Source organism: Syngnathus typhle, linkage group LG16, assembly GCF_033458585.1.
Source record: "Syngnathus typhle isolate RoL2023-S1 ecotype Sweden linkage group LG16, RoL_Styp_1.0, whole genome shotgun sequence".
Lineage (NCBI taxonomy): Eukaryota > Metazoa > Chordata > Actinopteri > Syngnathiformes > Syngnathidae > Syngnathus > Syngnathus typhle.
In genome coordinates, this window is record NC_083753.1 from 703,905 (window position 1) to 729,483 (window position 25,579).

The 25,579-nt window shown below is 40.8% G+C and overlaps 1 protein-coding gene across 1 annotated transcript in view; it reads right to left on the minus strand.

The window, feature by feature from the left end:
• The window catches only part of dlgap2a (discs, large (Drosophila) homolog-associated protein 2a), a 33,019-nt gene extending 8,193 nt beyond the window's left edge, over window positions 1-24,826 (minus strand). The window contains exons 1-6 of the mRNA XM_061302109.1: window positions 24,753-24,826; window positions 18,671-19,785; window positions 12,945-13,159; window positions 7,845-7,998; window positions 7,563-7,779; window positions 1,096-1,155 (exon numbers count right to left, since the gene is read on the minus strand). Of these exons, the coding sequence (XP_061158093.1) occupies window positions 1,096-1,155; window positions 7,563-7,779; window positions 7,845-7,998; window positions 12,945-13,159; window positions 18,671-19,785; window positions 24,753-24,795 (1,804 nt within the window). The 5' untranslated portion in view covers window positions 24,796-24,826. The remainder of the gene's footprint in view (window positions 1-1,095; window positions 1,156-7,562; window positions 7,780-7,844; window positions 7,999-12,944; window positions 13,160-18,670; window positions 19,786-24,752) is intronic.
• Between the last annotated feature and the right edge of the window lie 753 nt (window positions 24,827-25,579).

Sequence of the window (25,579 nt, forward strand, 5' to 3'; positions counted from 1 at the left end):
ACTGCGTGTGTGTGTGTGTCTGTGTGTGTGTGTGTGTGTGTGCATCCTATTCAGGGGGGCATGACTCAGTAGGAAAACCAAAAATAGAATCAGTAAATTGTGCTAAGGAGGGGGTGGATGCTACCTTGCTTCATAATCCCGGCTCCTAATTTGACACAAGCACAATTACGCAGCAGTTATTAAATCCGAAGCGAAGTCAACCAGACTCAGACATCGGTTACATGACACAGTTAAAAATAAAAAGCGGCAAAAATCATTATGGCTCTTCAGATAGTTCTTACTCCACAACAACAGCCTTTAAGTGGCAGACTGTCAAGGCCAGCAAGCTCCACTAAATCTTCATTTGATGTAATATATTCTATCTTGTAATGCTTTTTCCATGAAATTGCATTAATTTAATATCATATGGTGCTTGCATACATATAAGCAATGGAGCACCATTTCTTTGGCTGGCCGAGTGACCTTGAAGAAATATCATTAACAGTTAGTAAAAGCCACGCCGATAATAGACAACAAATGACGGTGATTATTTTTCTCACTCGCTCCTGCAAGTGCAAACAACTAGCACGGTATTAGCGAGGCTGACAAACACAACCCCTCCATCTTTGTTAGTGCCGTTGTATCAGGACTGGCTAACATGGTGGTAAGGTTGAGAGTAGTTGAGTGACACACCATTAACAGTCTTCCAACCCCCCCCCCAGCTGGATTTATCATTGTAAAGGCAATGCAGCACTTTGTTTTGCAAGCAGGCTATTAAGGGTATGTAAATGATAGGGAAAGCTGGAAGGACTGTAAACAAGACATTACTGGCATTGCCACTTTGTATTGCTGCTAAGAAAAATACCAAAAAGCTCAATACACAAAGAATATATGAGAGAGAGAGAGATATGGGAGAAGTCAGATTATAACGACCAAATTGCATCAATACAAGAAGACTGTGACATCTTCTTCTTCTTCTTCTTCTTATTATTATAACGGCACTATATTAAGGGATGTTTGCAGATGATAGCAAATGCGTAACACATAAGCACAGACCACATTACTGACATATCAAGAATGTGGATGATGCTTTTTCTATTTTTTAATCAGGGGGATGCTGGGGGTGGGGTGTCCAGTCAATACGAATGCAGTTAAACGAAAGGCAGAATTGGATGCTTGGAAAGCAAGGGGTGGATATTCAGAGGTGCGGGAAAACAAGCGCCTTATAAATAATGATAAGCAAAGGAAGATATAACTTTTACAAAACTAACACAAACCAAAGTTATATAGAAAATGTCCTTTCTTTTTGTTCTTTGTGAATTACGCTAATACACAGGTGTCAAACTCAAGGCCCGGGGGGCCAGATACGGCCCGCCACATCATTCTATGTGGCCCGCGAAGACAAATTGTGCATCAAATTCGTGTGCCATTACTAGAATTGCAAATAGTCTTCACTTTTAATAATATCTTTTTTTAAAAATATTTGACCAGTTTTTACTCTTCTGATTTGAAAACGAGTTATTTGTCAGTTTGTTTTGTAGCTTTTACTGTATATAATGTGAGGTGCTCATAGATTTATTTGGGGTGACAGTCATAATGGCCCTCCGAAAGAAGCTCGCGAAAAAAAATAGTTTGACACCCTTGCTCTAATACATGAGCGTTCTGGTTGCATTTTAAATATATTTGTTTTGGTTTACTGCACAGCTGTTCACCACAAGATGGAAGGTTGGTAAAAATCATTTGGCAATTGCGGTCCTTTTACCGTGTGTTGCCTTCAAGCGATATAATCGAGTGGCAGCCAATGAACAAGCGCCACCAGAGGACACACGTTTGATGTATTTGTTATGTCTGTCCTGAATTTGTCACTTAACTCAGCCTGAACTATGCTGGGTAACAAACGCTCTCCTTTTTACTTCCAGTATATAAAAAAAAAAACATTTACACTTTCAGCTAAATAAGCCACAAGCACTTTTCATCTACTTTTTCTACCTATCTATTCCTCACCCATCCAAATTGATTATGAGTGACAGGTAACTGGTGGAAGTTGGGGTGTGGGTATTTGGATTTAGTGGTGTGTTCTCAATGAAGAGGAGCACTGAGAACCAAACCAAACCAAAACAAACCCATCTCTCAAGTATCTGTTAAGACAGAAAACGAGCAGCCATTTTCTTTAAATAATTGTGAGCATTTAGTTGACAGCAGATATTTTACAGTCTCTCATCAGAATTTTGGCTTCAGCAAAACTGACAATGACTTTCATTCCAAGTTCTGTTATTTGACACAGCACTATTCCATTTTGTTTGATTAAAAAAAAGTAGTACAATGTGGGAGCACATGTTATAGTACATTCTGTTGGCATAGATGTTTTGAAAATGAAAAGTTGGATGTGGATGAGATGTGGAGGGAAGAAAGATGGCGCTGAAACGACAAAACGAATTCAACAATACAGCTAATTAACTTCCCATGGCCTTAAAATTTTTCTGCCTCAGCCAATTTAGCAAACTTTCATGGTGCACAGAAAAAAAATCTTTTTTTCCGGAAGCACACTGATGCTCAGCTCAAAGCTTCCTTTTGTTCCAGTGTGCTTTATTAGAGCACAGACTTCAGTGGGCATGTGGAGCCCACTAATTGGAGACATAGGAGAGATATAGTTTGTGATTGATCGGGCTTTCAAGTATTGCCTACACTTAATAGAATTGTGCCGTCATTGGCTATGCAAGTGCTTTCTTTCAATTGCCCTCATTCAAAGGCAGAAATTACAAACAGGCTCAAATGCAGATTGCGGCGCATGGAACAGTTTGAATTACTGATCACCAAATGCCTATATCATAATGTCCAGGAATACTCTGGATTATTATGCCATTTTCCTCATTCTGTGGGATTACATTCACAGTCTTTAAATTCCTGAGCCCAGTATTATTTTACAGTAAAAATACACTCAACATTTCTTTTAATTTTAATGTTACTAATTTATTGAGTATTTCGTAATAGGGTTACTTCCTTTTTTTTACTTTTCTGTGTTTCAGTCATATATGAATATGATTATTTATTGTGTGTGTATATAGAGCTGCAGTAAATCTACAGTATATGCCATTGCAGTTTTACTTTGGGAATATATTTGAGCAACACTGAACTTTCATTAACAGTATTCCAGCATTTCCGATGACCATCTGTTCATATTTCATACGACTCTGTTCATCCATTAGCTCACATAGTAAACACCCTTGCAATTCATAGTTATATAATAACCATCCCAAAAATATCACTCCACCTTAGAGTGACGATATACACACATATTCGTTCGTACAAGCAAAGAAAGGAAGTTGTTGCTGCAAAACTGTTCATCTGCAGCATTTTCATAGTCCAAAAGAATTCCTCAAGATAGTTGGCATTACTTGAGTCCTTGAATGGAACTCAGTTTTTGTTGTAACATTTTCAGCAAATATTCTTGGATTATTATTGTTAAGTAAATATGTCACTGCTGAAGACAGTTCTTAGAATGATAGCTCTCACTGCTATAAATACAGTTCTTCTTTGTGGAATTTTATGAGGAAGTCCTTGCTTTGAATGCCAATGTTCTTATTACATTTGGATCGGCCCATTGCTCCACATCACTGTGGCGGCTATTAACTGTGAGTTACGGATATATTTTGGGCTACGTTTTGTCTGCTGAGACTGAAGTACGAGCTCACAGAGTGAGGGATACATATGTGATTTCGGCACTGTTGTATTCATATCTCCCACTCCAAAGTTCTACACTTGCACTCCTCTGTACTGAATTTTTCTTTTGGGTCCTTTTCTGCCACCGGTACCAAAGAAAAGCTTCCTCGTACGAAGACCGATCCAGACTATCCGTGGGGTTTTCCTTCACAAGTTCCCCATGCTCTTGCGAAGACGTCGTGGACTCAAGAGACTCTTCTATTTTCTCATATGGCTTCATGCTTTCCTGGATTAATGATATTACTTCAATGTCCTCCGGATCATGTGAAGATGGATCAATATCACATACTGAAGGATCTGGTGATGGACTTGTGGGTTCAAAATCCATTTCCAATGAGGTATCAGGGGATAGTGAACTTGGGGGTGATATTGTGACAGTGATTTGTGGTAGTTGGGGTTTCTGTGAGACTGACACGCTACCAAGCCGACTAGAATTTGAGCAACACTCGGGAGTTGGTATAAAACAGACATCATCTGTTGACAATGATGAATCCAAGGGGCATATTGTGGCAGAGTCTGCAGTTTCACAGCAATCTGATTGGTCAAAAGGATTGTCCAGGTCCAAAGTAGATGGAGTATCAATACTTAGATCAAAAGGCTCTGGTTCAGGGTCCATGAACACTGAATCAAGATCATCTTGGTCTAGAGAAGTCAACATGACCAGGTCAAAGTGAACCAGATCGGCATGATATATTGGAGTGCGATCAAGAGGTTCGGGAAGGGGTGGCCACTCTGAGTCTTCCATGTCTGGTTCAGTGTTGGGTTGAGTTTGTGCAGAACTAGGTGGAAAATCTGAATCCAGGTGCATTTGCTCTGAGAAAGGACTTTCCGGAAGGGACACGATGGGGTCAGGATTTGGATCGCTGTTAGTTGGACTCTCTGGAGAATCTATGTCGAAGTACTCGGTTACCACAATGGAAGGACATTGCTCCACGTTACACGATGCAGAAGTATCTTGATCAGTTGTGGGTACATCATGAATTAAAATCTGGCTTTCGTCAATTATGTCGGACGCTGATGCCATACGCAAGTCTATATCTTTTGACTCCGATTCCTTTAGGTCTGTTCCTTTTGACTCTTCTAATTCCGTATTTGTTAGCGACACTGGAGTTGGTTCTGGTTCCTCTCCAGCAGAATGATACGGGAACTCAGAATCTGATGTGATGTCGTTCTCATGATCCTCGGGCGGAGACACGGTAACTACAGGGACTGGATATGGCAGGCGGATATTTTCCCTCTCATTGAAGTCCAATTCTGTGGCTTTCGATTCAACTTGATGAGATGGTTTAGTATCCAAGTCATAATCATTTGAAGGGTTGTCACTGCTTTGCTGTGGAGTAATTCCCATATCTTGGTCAACTGTAACCAAATCTTGTAGCCTCTCACGGGACATTTCTCCAAGCTGCACCATACCATCAGAGGTGAGTGCCTCTTTCGTCACAGGATCACACGAAGCCCCGGCATCCTGGTCAGGTAGATGTTCCAGATCTGCTGATAGGCCTACATTAGGCAATTCCAAAGGCCTAGTTTTGTCTGCTTTAGCAGAGAATGGTATAATTGGATCCAATGAAAGTGGTATGGCACTTTCAACATACATTGACTGCGGACGTGCAAGAATACTTGGATCCATGGAGAGCTGCTTTGGTAGTTTTTTTCGTGCCCCTTTCTTCTTCTCCTTCTCTTCTGGGCAATTAACGGCGGCATCTGCAGTGCTTTGCCGCACCAATGCTTTGCTTCTGGCCTGAGTCCCCACAGAAACTTTAGATACATGTTTTGTTTTCTCCTTAGCTCCTCCAGTGCTTTGATTTGCTCGAGGGGTTCCAAATCCTTCAGCACCCAGTCCTGCATGGGCACCTGTCATTGCCTCTGCCGCACCCACTTCACTCAAATCCACCCCTGCAGGCATTTTACAACTTTGGGGAGACCATGTGTTGTAATGCTTCGTGAACGTATTGAAATTACTGTTGAAAGCACGAAGCTCTTTACAGAGGTCCCTTCTGAGTTCAGCTAACTCTACACGCATGGCAGAGACCTCTTCCTTCCATTGCATGCTGATAGCTGCAGCCAATGTTGCCGATTCTTTAATACTGGCCTGAATGGCTTTTGGTGAAGGCCTTTCTGCTCCAGTAGGTCTTGGAGATCTGAAGAGGATCGGAGAGACGGGTGGTCCAGACAGAGGTTTGGCTGTAGCCACCACGTTATCTTGTTGGTAAGACCTGTCTCTTCTGATGGGGCAGCCTAGATCATCATGTGCCAAAGGGGCTTTATCTGCTGTCACATCCTCATGTGCTCTGGCTTGCTTGGGTAAACAAGAGTCTTCCTGCACATAATTTCTGTCTGCAAGACAAATGTAAATATGTATTTGTAATATGGCCACAGGTGTGAGCAACTGGAGAGAATGTGCTTTTTATTGCCACAGAGCAGTAACATCAAGTCATGCACTAATTGCCATGAGTCAAAACAAGATTACAGCATAAATCTACACTACAAATATTGCTATTTTGACAATTTGCTCATATCTAGCCTAAATATTGCATTCATGTTTGTAATACCATGATACATTACTAAAGTGTTTCCTTAATATTGATTAAGCACTCCCATTTTGACTCATTTGATGATTTACACTGCCTTCTCAACATTAAAAATTTAGCATGAATTCTTAACATCTTTTCAATGCACAAAGGAGAACCTCTTAACCTTCAGAACAAAGAAAATATTCATCATAGAAGGGATGTTTAAAAAAAAATGCATGCCGTTCTGCTATCGGGTAAGATCCAGAAAAATGAACTTTGTGCAATGAAAAGAGGCAAAGATGAGCACAGCTTCCAAACCTTCTCCCACCAATCAGGTAGTATAGTATGAACCCTATTGAAAATGTGATGTCCACTCTGACCATTCCAAAATCTAATTGCCTCTTGTCTAAAATAAATTCCATCAATAACCAAGTTTTGTCTATTAAAAAAGGTTTACAGAGAAAGCAGTGTAATCAAGCACCAATAGGGATGAAGTATTAATAATAAGCACATCTCCAGATGGACACACCTCTAACCCTCCCTATTTTAATCCAAATGTTGTTGGGTGGCGAGGGGGTGGAATCCATTTGGACTTCACTCCTGGGTGCCTTCTCTTCTTTTCCCCCTCCCCTAGTCTTCATCTCTGCTTGGACGTATCATTTCCTTGGAGAATCCATTAATCGGGAGAAGTCATGAAACCACCAGCAGCTTCCAATTTATAATCACCCATTTGTATGAGAAATAAATGGCGGTGTAGGTTTAGATTTATTGTCACAAGATTTTATACATAAGGGGTGATTAAACATTGGGATTGTTTCAAAATGTGTACATTCAACTGTTATTGATCTAATTTGCATAATGGTCAGATGATACTGAAGCAACCTCGGGGGAAGGAAACCCCAGAATATATCCTGTGACATTTACAGATTTCCAGAGCATTGTAAACTGGGTTTACACATTCACCATACTTGTGCCCAATTTACAGTAAAAGTCAGAACATTCACCTTGCGGCATAACAGAAAAAGTCAGACATCAAATGAAGTGGAGAAAGCCTGTCGTCTGATTTTTCTCACTTGAGATTTTCAATAGGGTTCATAGCTTTACTCTCTGATGCATCCGATGGGCGGGCAGATGACTCAATGCATCCAAAATACAAGAGGATGAACTTGCACAGCTCAAAAAGTTGGGAGTATGAAAGTCTTACATCCATCCAAAACAATGAAAACATTGAATAAATCATGCAAGGATTCGACATCTGACAGTATCACCGTTTTATGCTCGTCGTTATCCCAAATTCATAGCAAAAATAAGATGTTGTGTCAGATGAAAAGAAGACATATGAGCCTTTACCTGTGGTAGATCTGATAGTGGATGTGAGAGTGGAGGCCATGGGAGGGATGCACTCATCATCTTGAGAGTAGCCGGCTTGGATGGCTCGTAGGTAGCTGTGGCTCCGCGTTCGAAAACATCCGGGTAAGTCCAATGCATCCATGGCCTGTGATTCCACCTCGCTGAACACAGACTCACAGACTGATTCAAATTGGCCATTTATTTCAGTTTCGCTGACCTGTGAAGAGTAAAAGCCATCAGAAAGGACAAAAACACATAAGGAAGAGAAATTCGAAGGCGAACCTGGCTCACTTGGCTCACACAGCTGGCCTGGCTGAGAGTGCTGACTGCCCGCATGTAGCTCTGGTTCCTGGAGCGAAACTTGGGGGAGTTGTAGTGTGCAGCGGGGTCCAGAGCAATGCTTGGGTGCATGGCTGTTTGCAAGTGGTAGCTCTGACTAAAGATAGAGAAAAATAGGCCACTCAGGATTTTAAAATTGAACAGCAACTTTAGTGGCTGGCGGCGACAGGGGATACTAACAAGCGCAAAGCACCGGCTTTCCCCCAAAGCAACCTGAACTTGAGAAGAAAGCTGTCGATGAGCTTTCTTCCTCAAAAAACAATACACCTTTCGTGTAGCAGTGTCCTAAAGAAGGTGATTGGATTTATGTTGTGCTGACACATCAAATCAATGTGTGCAAATGAGGGGAGCTAGTTAGTGAGCAAGCACTTCAGGGACAACCCTGTTATCCACCACATCAATTAAATATGCCAACCAAGCAGAGAAGCAGAGTTCTGTTCTGGACTATGTGCCAGGGAAGGAATATTCCAAATTAATGTAAGAAAAAGAAGGTCGGTAAATAACCCTAAGTGACTTCAGGAAAACAAAACGGGATTTCCCCCTGCCAGAGCTCTTTCTGGCATCCGGCTTGGATGAGTTAGAACCCTTCCATGGAGATAAGTGCTTGACAATAAATGAAAAAAAAAAAAAGGCTGTGATACAGCATGTCAGGCTGGAGAATTCCTCTACTCTATGTTGGCAAAGCCATTGAAAATAAAGGCATCAAGATATTAATGAGGCAAAAGCTAGTGAAGGAAATGTTCAAAATGCCTGATCATTTATGAATCAATTATTTTTTGTGTGCCCCAATTCCATTTCCAAACAAAGAGAAAACTTAATGGACCGTGTTTGAATTCAGTTTTTTTTCCCCATCTGTTTTTTAATCACTGCATGAGAAAGACGCCAAGTGATCTCTTATTGACCTTTAATTGACGTAAATATCGAATCGTCAGCAAAGGGAGCGAGTCAGCCACCTCTGACATCTGACCACTGCAACGCGGCAGCAACGAAGAGCTAACTGGAGACACTGATCGCGTATTCACCTTAAGTCTGCAGCAAAATTGGTGATGTAGTTACGCATGTCACTGTTGATTTTATCCAGGCGATAAGAGCTGTGGGCAGAGAGGAAAACACAGTTACAGGGTCCTCACAAGTGGGAGTTGGATGGAGGTGGACTCCACTGGGCATTAGCCTGCTGGAAGTGGTTCTGTACAGAAATTGGGGTGAGCTCAATGTTTGCTTGCGAGTTTTCACCAAAGTGCTGCAAACATTAGGGTGACAGAACATGACCAGCATGGATTCTGTGTGATGAATAAAAAAAGGGACAATGTTGCAGTAACATTAAATTGTCATCCAATCTAAAGGATGATGAACATACTGTAAGTGGGAAACACCAAAAAAAAATGTCCACGAGATGACAACACACCTCACCACAAATATCTCTAGCGACAATCGTGAGTCTCCTCCCCCAAAACAGAAGTGTGGACTGTGAAAAGTAACATCAACAACCAGATGGTTGATGATTAATACGTAGAAGAAAGTGTAGTCGCAGAGGAAGAAACAGAACAAGTAACTACATTGCAAACTCTTTGCCTAACCACAGGCGGTGCTAGAGGGGGAGCCTCGAGGGCACTGCCCCCTGACCCCAGAAATCTGCTCTGATCAAAAGGAAGGAAAACATCTTAATGGGGATGGAAGGTGTCCATGATCGTTTATTAAAACAATGATCTAATGTTCCCTCCTGGCTGTTCTATCTGAGCAGGCCTGTTCTTTACAAGTGAAACAAACAAAGTGGCGATCCAGTCAATCACCAGGGCCTCAAAAAGAACTTGAAAGCGAAAATGATGGAAGGTGACACAACCTGACAGCTTGTTCTTGACTCAGACACATGCTTTGCGTCAGCTGTCAAATTTGAGTGTGACCTCTCTGAATGCCTCCATAGAGCATCAAATTGTCGCAAGTGCAGGGGAAATCCAACTCAGACCATTTGTCTCGACTGCGATCTAATCCCCTCCCAACTAGCCCGCCTAGTGAACCATGAGAAATAGCTCTCGTGCTCTTGCCAGGTGCACAGGGCAATGTTTGTTGAGAATCATTATGTGTATAGCTTTCTAGATTCAAAAGGCATTTGCCTGTAGGAATGTAACGAGAATATTGTCATCTACAGTGTCTGTTGTGCTGGTTCCACTCTCAATGAAGTCATAAACACATCATTTGTCGACATTATTCCACGATGACTTTGAGTGCGCTGAAAGCCCAACACACATGCTGTATGTAGAGTCACATACTGACACAATACCTTTTGTGTCACATCCTCAACGGAGATGCTGCTCATTGCCACACAATTGTTTTCTGAATTGCTAATGCACAATGCCAATACGGAGATGGCTTTGCTTATGCGCACTACTCAACTCAACTAGTTCGAAAGAAGTGAATGTATGTTTGCCGTGACCATGAAGAGGATGAGTGGTATTGAAAATGAATGGATGGATTGCTTATGCCACAATACAACTACCGTAATTTTCGGACTATAAGTCGCACCAGCCATAAAATGCCCCAAAATGTGAAAAAAAAACATATATAAGTCGCTCGGGAGTATAAATCGCATTTTGGGGGGCAATTTATTCGACAAAATCCAACACCAAGAACAGACATGAACGAGCAACGACAGGCTAAACGATACGATAAAAACCATTACATAAATAACACGCTTATAAAACCATCTGTGTCATTCCAATTCACTAAATCCATCGAACGTCCTTTGTCAACAATGCCGTGAGCTGCGCCGCAGTTCAAATTATTCCACAGGCCCATACAACGATATATAAACTATATTTTAAATAACTATCACATAAACAACAATATTGTCAAACCATTTGTGTCACTCCAAATCATTAAATCCATCGATCAAATTTCTCGTCCGTTATGTCATCCTGGTGACAGAGGACATGTCCAGAGGATATGGCGCTTTAAAGTGTTAATTATTTGATTTTTTTCTCTTTATTTTTCATGTTTTGAATATGTTCAAGATAAAGATATCAAAGCATGTGAAGTGATCAACTATACTAAAAATAACATGTGAAGTGGTCAACTATACTTTTAAGTAAGTGATGTGTTAATGATCAAGTAAAAATTCGTGAAAAAAAACATATATAAGTCGCCCCGCCACCCAAACTATGAAAAAAAACGCGACTTATAGTCCGAAAATTACAGTATATAGAGCAGGCCTTCCTAAGTACCTTCTCAATATTTAAAGAATTGTGATGGCTTATACCTTCACAAATCCTAACAAAATTTCCTTCACATCTTTCCTCGAAATCGATCGACGACGATTACAGTGCTATCTATTACTGCGAAAGTACGTGTCCCTTTCAACGACTTGACATATACGAGGCTGCTGTGCTGAGGCATGTTTCCGCAGCTTCCAAAACTATCCATTTTGAATGGCTGTAAACGCTATGATGAATGATTCCAAATGATTCAACAGCAGGGAGGGCGATCAGCTGCAGTTATTGCACTCCAAGGCCTCTCTGAATAATGACTGGCTCAGCGCATAGACACAGACTGTGCTGGGCTGTGCTGAAAAGAAGCTATTGACCAGCATGGATCGGGCTGTGAGGCCCGAGTCGGAGTCCACTGATTGCAGCTGCTGTACTATTGAGTCGAGAGGAGCAGCTTTGTTATTGAATTCATTTCAAACACCGGGAGTGGCCCCAAGGGTGTCATTACCGAGGAGTTCTTGAAGAACGCCTGTGATTTTGGGGGATTCGGTTAATATGCTCGCTCTGTGAACTCTCTGAAATCTGTGCAGCTCTGATGATACAGTTAAAAGTAAGATGTAAAATGGTCTGGTAATACTGTATTAGTTTTTCTTTTTTTGCTTCCACTCACCATGATGGCATCACAGGATGGATAAACCACCCAGTCAATGCCGGAAAAAAGCTCATTTGAATAAAACATTTTCAGTGGCACAATAAAGCTTTCATAAGTGTCTTGGGCTCACTTGCTGAACGTTTATTATTATTATTATTTTTTTATGATTCAGGTACAACAGCTGGGAAAGCTCTGTCACCTTGGGTTTTATAGTGGTAGCAGGGACATGTAGACATTTTTTGCTTAGAATACCCAAAAGACTAGTTGGCTGTGTTAGGGAAGAGAAGGTCAGTAATAAAGTGTGGTGTTTAAGCAAACAAGACCCAGAGGGACAGTGCTAGTATCTTATAATCAATAGTTAATTTACTGTAAAAAAATCAACTTTACAGTGATAGAGAATTGCAAATACAGTGTACCTCCGTATAATCGCGGTTAAAATTACCGTATTTTTCGGACTATAAGGCTCACCGGACTATAAGGCGCACCTTCAATGAATGGCCCATTTTAAAACTTTGTCCTTATATAAGGCGCACCGGATTATAAAGCGCACCATTAATGCATCATTCAAATCAAATCATTCTCCATTTTATCTTTTTTATTTTGACTTCAGACACAACAAATTACTTTATAATCACAAAATAATGATCCATAGTCTTTTTGAAACATGATTCATAGTCTTCAGCGGGCCACTTATGATTGATTTCATGACACAATGCTTCGGGCTAGTTTAAATTTAGGAATTTGGTCCATATATAAGGTGCACCGGACTGTAAGGCGCACTGTCGGCTTTTGAGAAAATGTTAGGTTTTTAGGTGCACCTTATAGTCCGAAAAATACGGTAGTCACATTTTTGAGGGCCTAATCATGGGTTTTGTATGCAGGTAAAATTTTAAAAGTCAGATACAGCGTTTTAAGATTGTCATCCACGATTACCTAAAAAAATGCTCTGTAGCGCCTCCTACTGAGGTTTAACGAAGTTCTTCCAATACATTTGAACTTGGGCTATGAAAACCGGTAATAACCTGAAACATACCATAAAAGCTGGTGGCCATATCCTAATGATATCCAACAGAAAAAAAAAGATTGGATGTCAAAATGAGGAGGCCAAATAACTGAGGCAAAGTGAAGATATTAGTGACATCATGCAAGCAGAGGTAGAGGCAAACTCTACAGGAGTTGCATGTGATGTACCTCTGAGAGTCCAACAGCTCTCTGGGTCTGATGATGGCCTTTATGAGGGCATCTGGTCGCACTGATTTCTGGGGTGATGTCTTGGGGCTTGAATCCGACTCGCCGCTCTCTTCATCCCCCATGGCTTTGACGTAGCTGCTGCTGCGCATGCGACGACAAGGAATCTCGTCGTCCTTTTCGCCTCCGGGATATCCTGCCCACTCATCCTGTGGAACCTGGAGATAAGGACCAACAACATTTTTAGCGTTTAATGATGGCCCTAATATGAGCAAAGCCCCCTGGTCAAGTAAAGTTGATCTAAAAAGTCTGCACACCCATTTTCAAATGTCAGGTTGAGTGAAACTAAATTAAAATTGAAATGAAAAAAACAGACAAAGATAAATAATTTCAAAATATTTCCCATCATTATTGTGACCTATAAACTGTATAGCTCAAATCAATTATTTTCTACCCTTATTTTTTTAAGAGAGGAATTAAAACAACTTAGATAATATGGTTCACACACTCACTTATAACTGGGAATGTACAGTAGCTGTGTTCAGACTGTCTCATAAAAGGTAAATTGCTCGTGAACACAATTTTAATTTTTGTATGTTTTGAAAGCAGTTCTTTGAAAATCTTACTTCTGCTTGTTTGTTAATGAATACTATGTTATATGATTAAATCACACTTTTTGGCCACCCCATCTTTTATTTCCTTTCTTTGATTCATTGTTTATTCCTTAATTTAATTTCTTTAAGGGAAAAATAGTAATGGTGTCCGTTGGGTCACCATTTCTTCAATTCTATCGCTGATTGACTATCTCAGCAAATCACTCATGCCCCCTCACAAAGATTGGGTTCTGTCATTCCTTCCATCACTGGTCAAATGTGCCTGCATACTCTCGTTGCAATCAAGAGAGGGAAGCCTGGCTGATACTGACATTGCAAAAATGAAGTTGCATGGGGACAAAGGCATGTAAAACCCTCTTAAAAATCAAAAAGTGAAAGTTTCACTGGAGAGAAAATCCTTATCGCGACTGAACTTGCTCCATTTCTTATTCTCACTTTAAAAGGATTTTAAGTGTTCAAGTAAGTAAAAAGGGGGCACACATCACATGCAAATGTTAATAAAAAAACAAAACATACCTACTGTTCACAATAAATGTGTCAGAATAGATATTTTGTATCGCATACTACATTTCAAAAATACTCCCACAGATGTGGACTGTGATTAAAAAAAAGCCACAATTTGTCAGGGTGCACAGTGACACTGAGAATTACAGACAGTAAATTAGATTAGTTTATATATTATTATTTGTGATGTGTTAATCACGCACATATTAAAAAACCCACACTGGAACACACTTTGTGATACAAGTAATTTATCTCTTTGTCCAGGACAGCAAGGGACAGGCTACAAAACTGAGTCAAAGGGTTAATGAAGTCTTGGAGGGCTTCGCTATTTTTAGATGTCTAATTAATGAACGGAACGCCAGAGGTTAGGCACAAGTTGCGGTGAAATATTTTAGAATTTGGATCGGCTGATAAACTGCAAAGACTCTTGGTGAGATAAAAATAAAAAAAAACAGGCAAGGAAGTGAATATCCTCACCCAAGATGTGAGCAAATACACAGTTCTCACGGGACAGCATGGGAGTGTAAGCACACGCTGATGGTGTCAACAGAATGTGCAATTTAGGTCAGATGATCAATCGCTGCTGATCAATGATTCTAAAAATAAAAGAAAATTCCCAGCCTTGAAATATTCCACCCCCTAAAATGGCCACAAGTGCATTTTTCGTTTATATACATTTATATATTTAAATACGTCAATACTCCAAACCAGGATGTTTTGTTGATGCATTTTAATAATTCCACAATTTACTTGTTCTTTGAAGGAATCATATTTTGTGCAATTACAAAGCCTAATTTATTTTTGTTATTGAGGTTACACAGCCATGAAAGCAATAGCACATTATAACGACACCAAATATGAAATATCATTGAATCCTATCAAAGTAATTTAAAGATATGAGGAGAAGACTCGGTACGTGCATTAAACTCCGGTGTATTACTTGCAATTGTTTCCTTTGAAGCCCGGAGAGAGCATGCGTGTGTATTTGTGCACGCTTGTGCGCTGTATGTATAATGAAGCTTGTTAGGGATCGGCCATTGTTCCGACATCAGCAGTGCATTCCATTGATTAACCCGGCAGGCTTTACCCTTACGCATCACCTCTCTCACAAAAAAAAAAGAAGTCATTTCCATTAAACTAAAAGTAGTGGCACAGAGCGAGAGATGTAGAAATAGATGAGCACAGAGGCGAGAAAGATAGGGAGTGCTCTAAAATGGTCAGTCATTGGCAATCCCAACAATGGACTTTTCTTTTCCATCGTGCAAAATTGCAAGTAGAGATTGCGTGTGTTGGAGCAGGTGCTGTGTTCCGTTTCTACTTTTAGTTCTTTCTTGGATCATCATAGGGAAGCAAGAATGACAGTGACAATACCTGGCGAAGGTCTTACTCCAAATAAAGTATGCTTACGTGCACAAGGGACACCACTGTCATATGAAATCATGTAGTATAAAACTGCAAAAGAAAAACCTCTCAGAGCTTTTCTTATTTATTAGTCGACGCTGACAAAAATTGTATTAATTCTTTCCTTTACATCCGTCTATGTCAAGTTGTCCGGGTTGCGTGACACTAATGTTAAATTAAATTAGCGTATTTTCCGGACTATGAGGCGCACCGGACTATAAGGCGCACCTTTATTGAATGGCCCGTTTTAAAACGTTGTCCTTATATAAGGCGCACCGGACTATAAGGCGCACCATTAATGCGTCATGTCAGATTTTTAATCCAAATCAAATTACTTTATAATCACAAATAATGACCCACATTCATGATTCATAGTCTTCAGCGGGCCACTTATGATTGATTTCATGACACAAGGCTTCGGGCCAGTTTAAATTTAGGAATTTGGTCCATATATAAGACGCACCGGACTATAAGGCGCACTGTTGGCTTTTGAGAACATTTAAGGTTTTTAGGTGCGCCTTATAGTCCGGAAAATACGGTAAATTAAATTCAAAAAAGAGGCATTTACAAAGCTTCAGACTAATAATGCTTGTGGTAAATCAGTATCCTTGACTCCCTAAAGCATGAGCTGACATTCATTTGAAATGGCAACGGTTTTGTCAGAACTCGGCAACATGTCCTCATTAAACGAAAAGTAAAGGATGGTGCCGAATGCTTGATGGAAGGTTACCGCTCTTTTTCCATCAGGCTTCATTACTGCTGATCAACCTAATGCTATGTCATTTGTTCTTTGACGGCAGTGCACGCCTACATGTTGATTTGATTCTCACCCTTCCTATTTCCCGTCAGACTAGATCTTAACTAAGAAGTGGTTGGGGACAGCTATCTTAGAATAACACAAATTGACTCGACTGTGTTAAGGGGGCGCACTGTTAATGTGGTGTTCTTTCTGTCTCTCAAGCGTAACCTTTGGCACCTCAACTTTCCACTTAATTGTGCCTTTAAATCCCTTTGAAACATCCTTTGAGCAAAAAAGTCACTGTGTGATCCACTTTTGAATTTGCATAAGGAGAGAAAAATTGACTTTTCTTGACTGCGAGTGCAGCGCAATATTGAGAAAATCTTTGGGACACATCTCACCATCTAATGAGCAATCTTACAATGGTTGTTTTAAAGTTCATTTTTAAGACTTGTGACAAACATCTTGTGCAAAGTTAAAAAAAACGTAGAAGCTGTACAAGTTCCAAAGGGGAGCCAACTATCATATTTACAAAATGTTTGTTTCTATTACCAGATTCGAGAAGATCCAAAGAGCATCTTGGAAATACCACCAGATGGGTCAACTGGCAGCGGCAGATTGATGTGTTTAGGCTACTCAGTGCTTTCATTAGGCACACGTGAATAAATGGAAAGTATGTGTGTGAGTGTGTGTGGGGAAAGGCTAACTGGGGCTAATTTGTGAAATGACTTGGCCACAGACAAAGAGTGATAGCGAATGTCTGGCCTGATTCTGCAACATTTGTCATTTCAGAGAAAGATCAGCCTCTATGAATCTATCATTGTCTAACCCAATGACCATTTAATCGATCTATCATACGAACCCTCAGACACACCGAGCGCCTACTTCATGCTCACCACGAGTTATTCATATATTTTTGTCCTCTCCGTAATACTTTTCGAACAATTGCAAAGTTGTTATTTCCTCTGACATCAAGCAAGGACGTCAACAAGGTGACTCAAACATCATCAAACCATCCGGCGTGTGATGAATGCTGCACGTCCACACACTCAGTCTCACAGACAGACAATAAGAGCGGATAGTCCCCTGGACACTTTTTTGGTTGTCCCGGTGATGAAAAGTTGTGGATGATTTTAATTCAGCGACCGCAGTAAAAATAAAATATCAATGTGATTCATTGTTATGTTAGTGGATACACAAAAAAATAATCATTTTGCATGGTACTATACCTTTTTATGCTGTCTTTGGCTTTTCTTACTCGTTCGAACTCGATCATAACATCGATTCATAATTTGGAAAACTTTTGGGAAAGTTTTTTTTTTAACACAACTAACTGGCTGTCATGATTTTAACAAGATTTTGAGTTATAGCATCCATTAGACAGGCTGCCAATGAGTTGACTAATTCCATCTGAGCTGTCACTGGTGAGGTTTGTGAATGGGCTTGAGGACCAAAATGATTCCTTTCCTCACACAAACTGTCTCAGGAGGCTCTTGTAATTCACTTGATTGTATCTCTAACCACCTCTCCTTCACTTCCGTGCACATCCATGTATCTTGGTGAACACATTGATTTTCCTGCAAGGGGGAAGACGTGTCACCCCCGTATGGATTGGATTGATAACGCGGGGCTAAATATAGCCCTGCGGCAGGATGCAGGAGAAGAAGCTATTTTTAGAGATGTTTATGGTGCTGCAAGTCAGACACTAGCTAAAGTCAGTGGACAAATAGGGGGGGGGGGGAGATTCATTGCAGAAAACGCCACTTGAATTGATGGAAATACTGTCTGGTTATATCCAAAACGGTCCTCAAAAGATTTTATGTTGAGACAAGCTTAAAGTGAGTGTTGTTTTGGCTCCACTGAGCAATTTGATGAGATGTATTGGCTTTCTGTTTACAACACACTCAAATCCATACAACACACTCTCTATGTCTCCCCCAATATGCTGACATCGTCATTCTATTTGGGCTGCAGGCGGAATGTACATGAATCTGTCAGATGTCATATTGCTGTAAATTACAAAGATGTAAACTCATATTGATTCTTCTAAAACAGCCATCACATGGTTGTAATTTATTTTTTGGAGGGGGGCAGAATTTTATTATTATTGTTGGCATTTTATGAGTTCTGGTCATCCATCTGTGGTCCCTTCTCAAGTTTTCTTCTATTTCCCCCCCTATACGAGGATTTGGGTTTTTCCTTTCCAGGTTGAGGTTTACATCAGGTAATGTTGATAATACTTTTCAAGTGAAGCCATTTTAGTCTTTTTTTTTTCTTTTTTTCAAATGAAGACAATTTGCAATTCTAGTAATGACACTAATTTGATGCACAAATTGTCTTCGTGGGCCACATAAAATGATGTGGCGGGCCGTACCTGGCCACCGGGCCTTGAGTTTGACACCTGTGCGCTAGGACATAAAAGGAGACGGCTCAAGAATTTGATTGCAGATATTCTGACCAGTGACACTCACCTGAAGATAGTGACACGGCCTGAGGTTGGACTTGAGGTCTGTTGGGGTCATGGGTTTCTCCAAATTAAGCGAAGACTTCCTGTAGGCCTCCTTGGCTTGGCTGACTGTTAACGTGGACCAGGAGCTCCTCTTCATGAACTTGCCCTCCGGTGTCATGCTCTCACACGCCGAGCACTTGACGTCGTTGTTACTTTTGGAAGTCTTTAGCGACAGGTCTCCGGTTAAGTGGCTGTGCATAGAATCAGGGTAGCATTGACTGATTTGGTCCACAGGGTGTCGCGACATAACACTCAGCGGTCGGTATGTGCTGTCACTGTCCAAGTTGTCGTCGGAACTCCACCAACCTCCGGAACGCTGCCTCCCGCTCCCGTCACCTTTGCGATCTTTGCTCTTGCTGCGCTTGCTGTGTTTGTGGTGGCCTTGGTGGTGGTGATGATGGTGCGAGCCATCCCGATGCGAATCGTTTTTGGTACCGTTCATCTTGGAGGAACCTTCCAGGGAGTGTGACTTTGTGAAAAGCTTCTGCACCGAGTGAACGAGGTGACGGATCCTCCCGGGACTTTCATTGCGCGGTTCTGTGGTCGTTGTTGTGGTGGATGTGCGTTGGTACTGCAATGTGTGGAAACCATCTCGGTGAAGCGGCATCTGCTTCTCAAATTGGTCCAGTAGATTGGCTGGGATTCGGTTCATTTTGCCGCTGCCGCCGTACGAGGATGAGCAACCGTCATCCCTGCCGCCGGAGGTTTTACCTCCGCTTTCCCGCGACGCGCTTCCGTAATGCATACGTGGAAAAGTGCTACATGCGACAGAGTGATCGGTGGGCGCCATGGACACCGGCATCACCATGCACTCCGAGTGGATGGAACTCCTCGGGGAGAAGCGATGGCGACCTTCAAGGGGACAGCTCTCGGTGGGGCTGAGGAGGTAGGACGGGGGCCGTGAATGATGCTCCAGGGAATGGTCAACATCTCCAAAGCCACATGTGTGGGCTGAGGTGGGAGAGGTGAGCTGGAGGTGGGCGGGACGGCCACCGGAGAGACCCTTCATGTTTTTGCGTGGAGGGGAGTAGCTTTCCTCATCGAAGTACGGCGAGGTTGACCATGAATACTGATGGTCTGAAAATGAGTGGGAGAGAAAGAATATTAAAAGAGCTCAGAATAAAAACTGTGGATTAGCGTATAGTATATATTGATAATAAAATCCGACCCAATTATACATTTAAGAAATTGATGAGAGGTACATGTCACAACTTGATCAAAAGAAGGCAAACAAACATTACTTTTCAAATGACATGACTCACAAAAGAGTTTGTCCACTTTCACCATATAGCAATCATTCCCATTGAAGTCCCAAAGAAACATTTTCCGCAATATCATTCGGAGATTTCCCCCCCTGCTTTGATGTGTTAAGGCATACCTAAAAAGACAATCGATGAAAAAGACAAATAAAAACAAAACAGCCGGCGACAGATTGAATGGAGCCTGCATTGTCATTTATTCAATTCAAGGTGAAATAATAGCCCATCAGTGTGCGGTTCTGCTGTGATCAATCAAAGCCCAGAAGAGAGTGTGAGAGATGTACAAACATCCTGGCCAAGCTACTCGTATATTGAATGTGACTTGAATTTAACTCTCAAACTGGTCTGACAGTATTAGTGGAATCATTAATATTTTAGTACTATTTTTGATGGTCATACCTTGAATGCATAACTTTCCTCAAAGGATTTTTTTCTCCATTTAATAAATACTTTATAGAAGTTTTTAGATTGCATGTTGAGTCAACAAACTTCCTGTATACTAAACACGATGGGAAATAAAAGCCTCAAAATATAATTGCGTTGTCTATATTCATCATTGGCCTCATTGCATCTTGACTAAGGGTGGTTGTTGATTTTTATCTTTCAAAGTGGATCAAATTTATTCCACTCAAACTTCTTTTTAATGAGGGCTAAGATCTCAACCCCTGAGGTGCAGCCGTGCTCCGCAGTTGCTGTCGTTCTCCATCTGTTGAGATGAAAACGAATTCTCGTTGTTTACCAGGCTTACAGGAGGAAATCCACTTGGCAGGCTGATGTAAAATTAATCTGGGCTACTCTATGCATGTAAGAGGGGTAGAAGGGGGGGGGGGGATACATTTTCCCTCAGGAAGTTGCTTTTGTACACGTGGCATAAAAATACTTATCAAAGATGTTCTACAGCGGCTGGGGTACATCAGGTGAACCTGTTAAACTGGAGTTGACTTGCGAGTAATTGCCTCTGAAGGATGATGGTGGATTATTGATGGAGATGATACTACATTCGTTTGCACCAACTTCCGTCACTGCCTTACTTCTCCTGACTGTGGACTCTTCCATGTACACCAGAGAGCTGCACTGAATATATTATCTCCAGGCAGAGTTTTGGCATTTCTAAGGATTAAACCACAGATGACAGGCTAATCTGTTCCACCCCATTCTTTATTACCCAGTTTCTCTGCAGAATGTTGCAGTTTGAAAGGGAGGAAAAAAGAGGATGTATTATTCACAAAATCATGCAAAACATTTTGAGAATACTATAACTCAGTTTATACAAGATTAGTCTCTCTGTGACAATAGCTTTGCCAACCCTGTGACAAGAATGCGGCCAAGGAAGGAGGCTTGTTTCTTTTAATGTTAGGTTGTTTTTAATCGTTATGCCAAAGACCTGACAGAAAGAGTTTGAAATCAGTAAGAGTTGGATTCATATAACATAAATTAGAATTTGATAAATATCATATTAATGATCACCTAGTTAAAGTATATCAATGGAAACTGTGTCGTCAATAATGTGTCGAATAATCGATTGGCAACTTTAAATCAGCGTTAGAGTATGCAAAGACCCTATAAATCATCCTATATTTTTTAAAGAGGTGTTTGTAGTTTTGTTAAAAGATGGGGTTTTGTATGAGAGATTGTTTCGGAATGCGAGTCTATTTAAAAAAGGCTGTCTAATTTCGGACTGGAATGGACCGGCCGTTCGGGAGTTTGCCCAAACTTCTCAATGACCACTTGGTACACACAAAGATTTTTCAAAGCTTAGAATATTATTGATCTGTTATACATAGAGGCCTATTTTGGGTTATATCAATCACAGCAGTAACTTCTGCCCTATCAGCATTCTGGTAGCATCTCTTCAGGGTGCCCGTAGAAAACTCAGACTCCTATTTTCTGAGCAAAGCAAATCAATAGAGAGGCTTTCTTATCAATCTCCTCAAAGGTTAAATGTTCTCTCCTCAGATTTTTGGCCTTTGTCTAGGTATCCATAGGAAAGAGAATTGTGTCTACAACCCTCAGGGCAAATCAGCAACGGCCTGAGTCATTAGATTTCAGAGGAAGCCAAGGAAAAAAAGTGTCAAGGCTGCAATCTGTCAACTGGGAAAGCCTTGTAATGGTCACCATACCTTTTTTGATCAAAATAAGGCAGCGGCTTATGGCTTTGGCACATATCCCGCTTACTTGTCCATCAAAGTGACAGCACAGCATGATTCATGCATACATTTCAAATGTGACGACAGTGGGCTAAAAATGAAGCCGCAGCACTGCAGTTGTAACTGTAAGCGTTTCATTCAGCACAATAACTGAGAGCAAGTTACTGCTGTGTGCCTCCATGGAAACTCTGTCTTCAAGATAAAAATCGGAATAAAAACTTTTAGTGAGTGCTGACACGGCATGCTTTGAATTGCACCTGGTAAGTGGAAAAAACTGAATGAATATTATGTAAGCCGTCGTCACATATGTGGGCCATTCAGTAGGCAACGTGTTATCCCTTAATAATATAAAACTTTGTATTATTTTTTTTTCGGAATATTGATTCAAAATAAAACGATCAAATCATTAGGACTGTTGTTAAGATTTTGTTTTATCGACCAATTTCAATTATTTTAGCTTAGTCTCTCCGATGATTGGTATTTTTGGAACCAGAGATAAAGGGGCTCAGCATCAATGAGCCAGTGCATTCACATAAACATAAAATCTGACTCTGGGAGTAATCAGACAATTTTAATGATTGGATCTGAGGTGTAAGTTAGCCTGCCCAGTTTTGGCATTGCACAAGATGCAGCTGCGTCGTCTCCTCTAAGCTAAGATATAATAATAAACAATAGTGGATTTTTATTTGGGCATGCTTTTCAAGACCCTCGAGGACAATGTACATTTTATTTATTTTATTTTTATTAGAACTGAATGGCGTTTCAGAGCTGGGGAACAGAGTGGTTTAAGAAACCGCTGTCCGTGGTGCTGGATTTTTATTTGGACATGCTTTTCAAGACCCTCAAGGACAATGTACTTTAAACATTTTTTTAATTAGAACTGAATGGCGTTTCAAAGCTGGGGAACAGAGTGGTTTAAGAAACCGCTGTCCGTGGTGCTGAAAGGGCCAGGCGGAACGGTCAGGTGAAATGAGGAAAATGTGAAGGTTTAATCTTGCAAACAACGTTACAAAAACCTTGACTTGTTTTAACAAAGAGAATGTTTTGTTTTGTTTTTTTGTTAACAAAAAGATAACTACAAACTCTATTCTCATAAATATGCAACAATGACATCAAAGTTAGGCTACTTTCAATTTGATATTTCAACACAAATAAGCCTTTATATTACCTTATAAATATGAAACAGTGACATCAAATATTTCCAGTACAGAAATTTCATTCATTATTCACTTTGTCGATGGATGTGCATCCTTTGCACGTTCCAGTGTGGCCTCAGGCGCTACTCGTTTATTTTACCACACTGCATGCGAGACATGGAGGTACTAAAATCCCTGCTGCATGGAGGTTTGTCATGCAAGAAGAAATGGATGGATTAAGAGGCCATCTGAGATGAGGCTCAAGGTTTTTTAACAACACGTAAATACAGTATCAAGGGGCAATTATCAAGGAACACATACGTGGATGGTCTCTATGGAGGATGTTGAATAACACTCATTTTATGGTTGAGCAAACTTCCATGTGCCATCAAAAAGCCTGTCGACGCTATTCTATCAGCACAGTACTATGATGGAGCTATTAGGCTGTCCACAAAAACCTGAATGGTAATTTTACATAACTAACAGTTTTACCAACAGGGTTGTGAGCCACAGCATTTACTTCAGAGAGATGATTGTGACCCGATAAGTAGAAGCTGCTGAATGCTTGAATACTTATCACCAGCCCGTTAATGATGAAGCATGTTATCGGTGCTGTGCTCAGCACTCTTCATAGCTTTCAGTCTCCCTGGCAATCAAAAATGGGAACAAAGCGGGAGATGTCAGAAAGGAATTTGATTAGTCAGGGTCCGCGTTCTTTAGTTCCTCCAGACAACACTTGAGGATTTTGTGCTATTTGACATTCTGGTTGCTCTTTTGTGAAATACGTTAACACATAATTTAAAAAGTGCAAATTCTATTACATTTCATCACATTCTTTTTTTTTAAAGGTGAAAAAAAATGCAATTTTTTGTTTAAATTACATCACTGTTATCCATAACTCTGATTTGTTTTTTATTTCAAAAACAATCTTTCCACTGCTCACAGCTTCTTCATTTCCTGCATACACATTGACATGTACATCTTTATCACAGCATCTACTGCACAAAAACATCAGAACACTGAGGTGATGCAAATTATATGAGTTGCAGACATTGGTGCTTCAGGTTCTCATTCAAGCAACAGCTGTGTGTGGTACATTATGCCTCTCACCCTAAGGCTAATTTCCACTGCATGTTTACCTGCCTAATTCCAATTCAGAGCCTATATGCGTCTATTTACATGCAGATCCAAATATCACCAGAGACGTTAAAACAATCCGCCCACCAAATTGCATGTAAATTACTCCACAGGCATCAGCACCAACAACACATAAGTACACAATAAGTGAGTCGCTCGCATGAATTGTTTGGCACACTTTTTACGCTCGATGCCCTTTCGGACATAACCCCCCTATTATTTCTCCTGGGCTTAGGACTGGCAGTGTTGCGCATTAAGGCACTGACAAGTAATGAAACCTGCGAAATATAGCAGCACGTACCACAACACTACCGGTGGAAGTAAACGACAATAAGCCAATGATACAAATAATAAAAGTTACATACCGCTGATTGACTGAGTCATTCTCATTATGCTGCCATGAAGCATATCCTCTTAGCCTGTATCAGTTGGGAAAGACTCCAGCCTCTGCCATGACCTTGAAAAGGATAATTGGTATAAAAACTTACGATCACACAGAAGCAATGTTATAAAACTGTTTGAGGGACACCGCAATCTCCAACCGAATCCCCTAAAAGCTTAGACAGCCATATAAATGTTCATAGAATCGAACAAGGCCCTTGTACATCGCTCATACCAAGTGAGGTACGACACCGCACGTGTGCATGCTGGACTCATAAATCTATTGCAGCTGTAGTCATAAATTTAGAAACACAGGAAAACCCTGCGTGAATGTGAGAGAAGACCAGATCACGTCGTATGAAACAGCCACTACTGCATTTTCCAAACAAAATTATTTGTGGCCTCAGAACAATTTCTGGTTACCACGGCAACACGCCAAGAGGTTCCCTATGCGCCAACTAAGGGGTTTAACAGGGATTAAATAAAAAGATAATTGAATCGATATTAAACTATCACATGCCCAATGCAGTCAATCGGTCACACAGACAAAATCATTAAAGGTCTTCAAGCACTGTTTGAATTTACTCTGTCTGTACAGAAGAAAAACACGCACCTTCCTTGTGCTCAGTTTTTCTTTGGCAACCTATTTCCACACTACGGCTGGATAAATAGAGAATTCAACCTCAGAGGCTGCAAATTCAGACCCCCATGCAAAGCCTGTTATGATCACATCTCCAATTATTTTTCTGAAAGCACCCATTTGTTTGGATGGAGACACTTTTAACACATATGTAGTGGTTTGGAGTGAGGA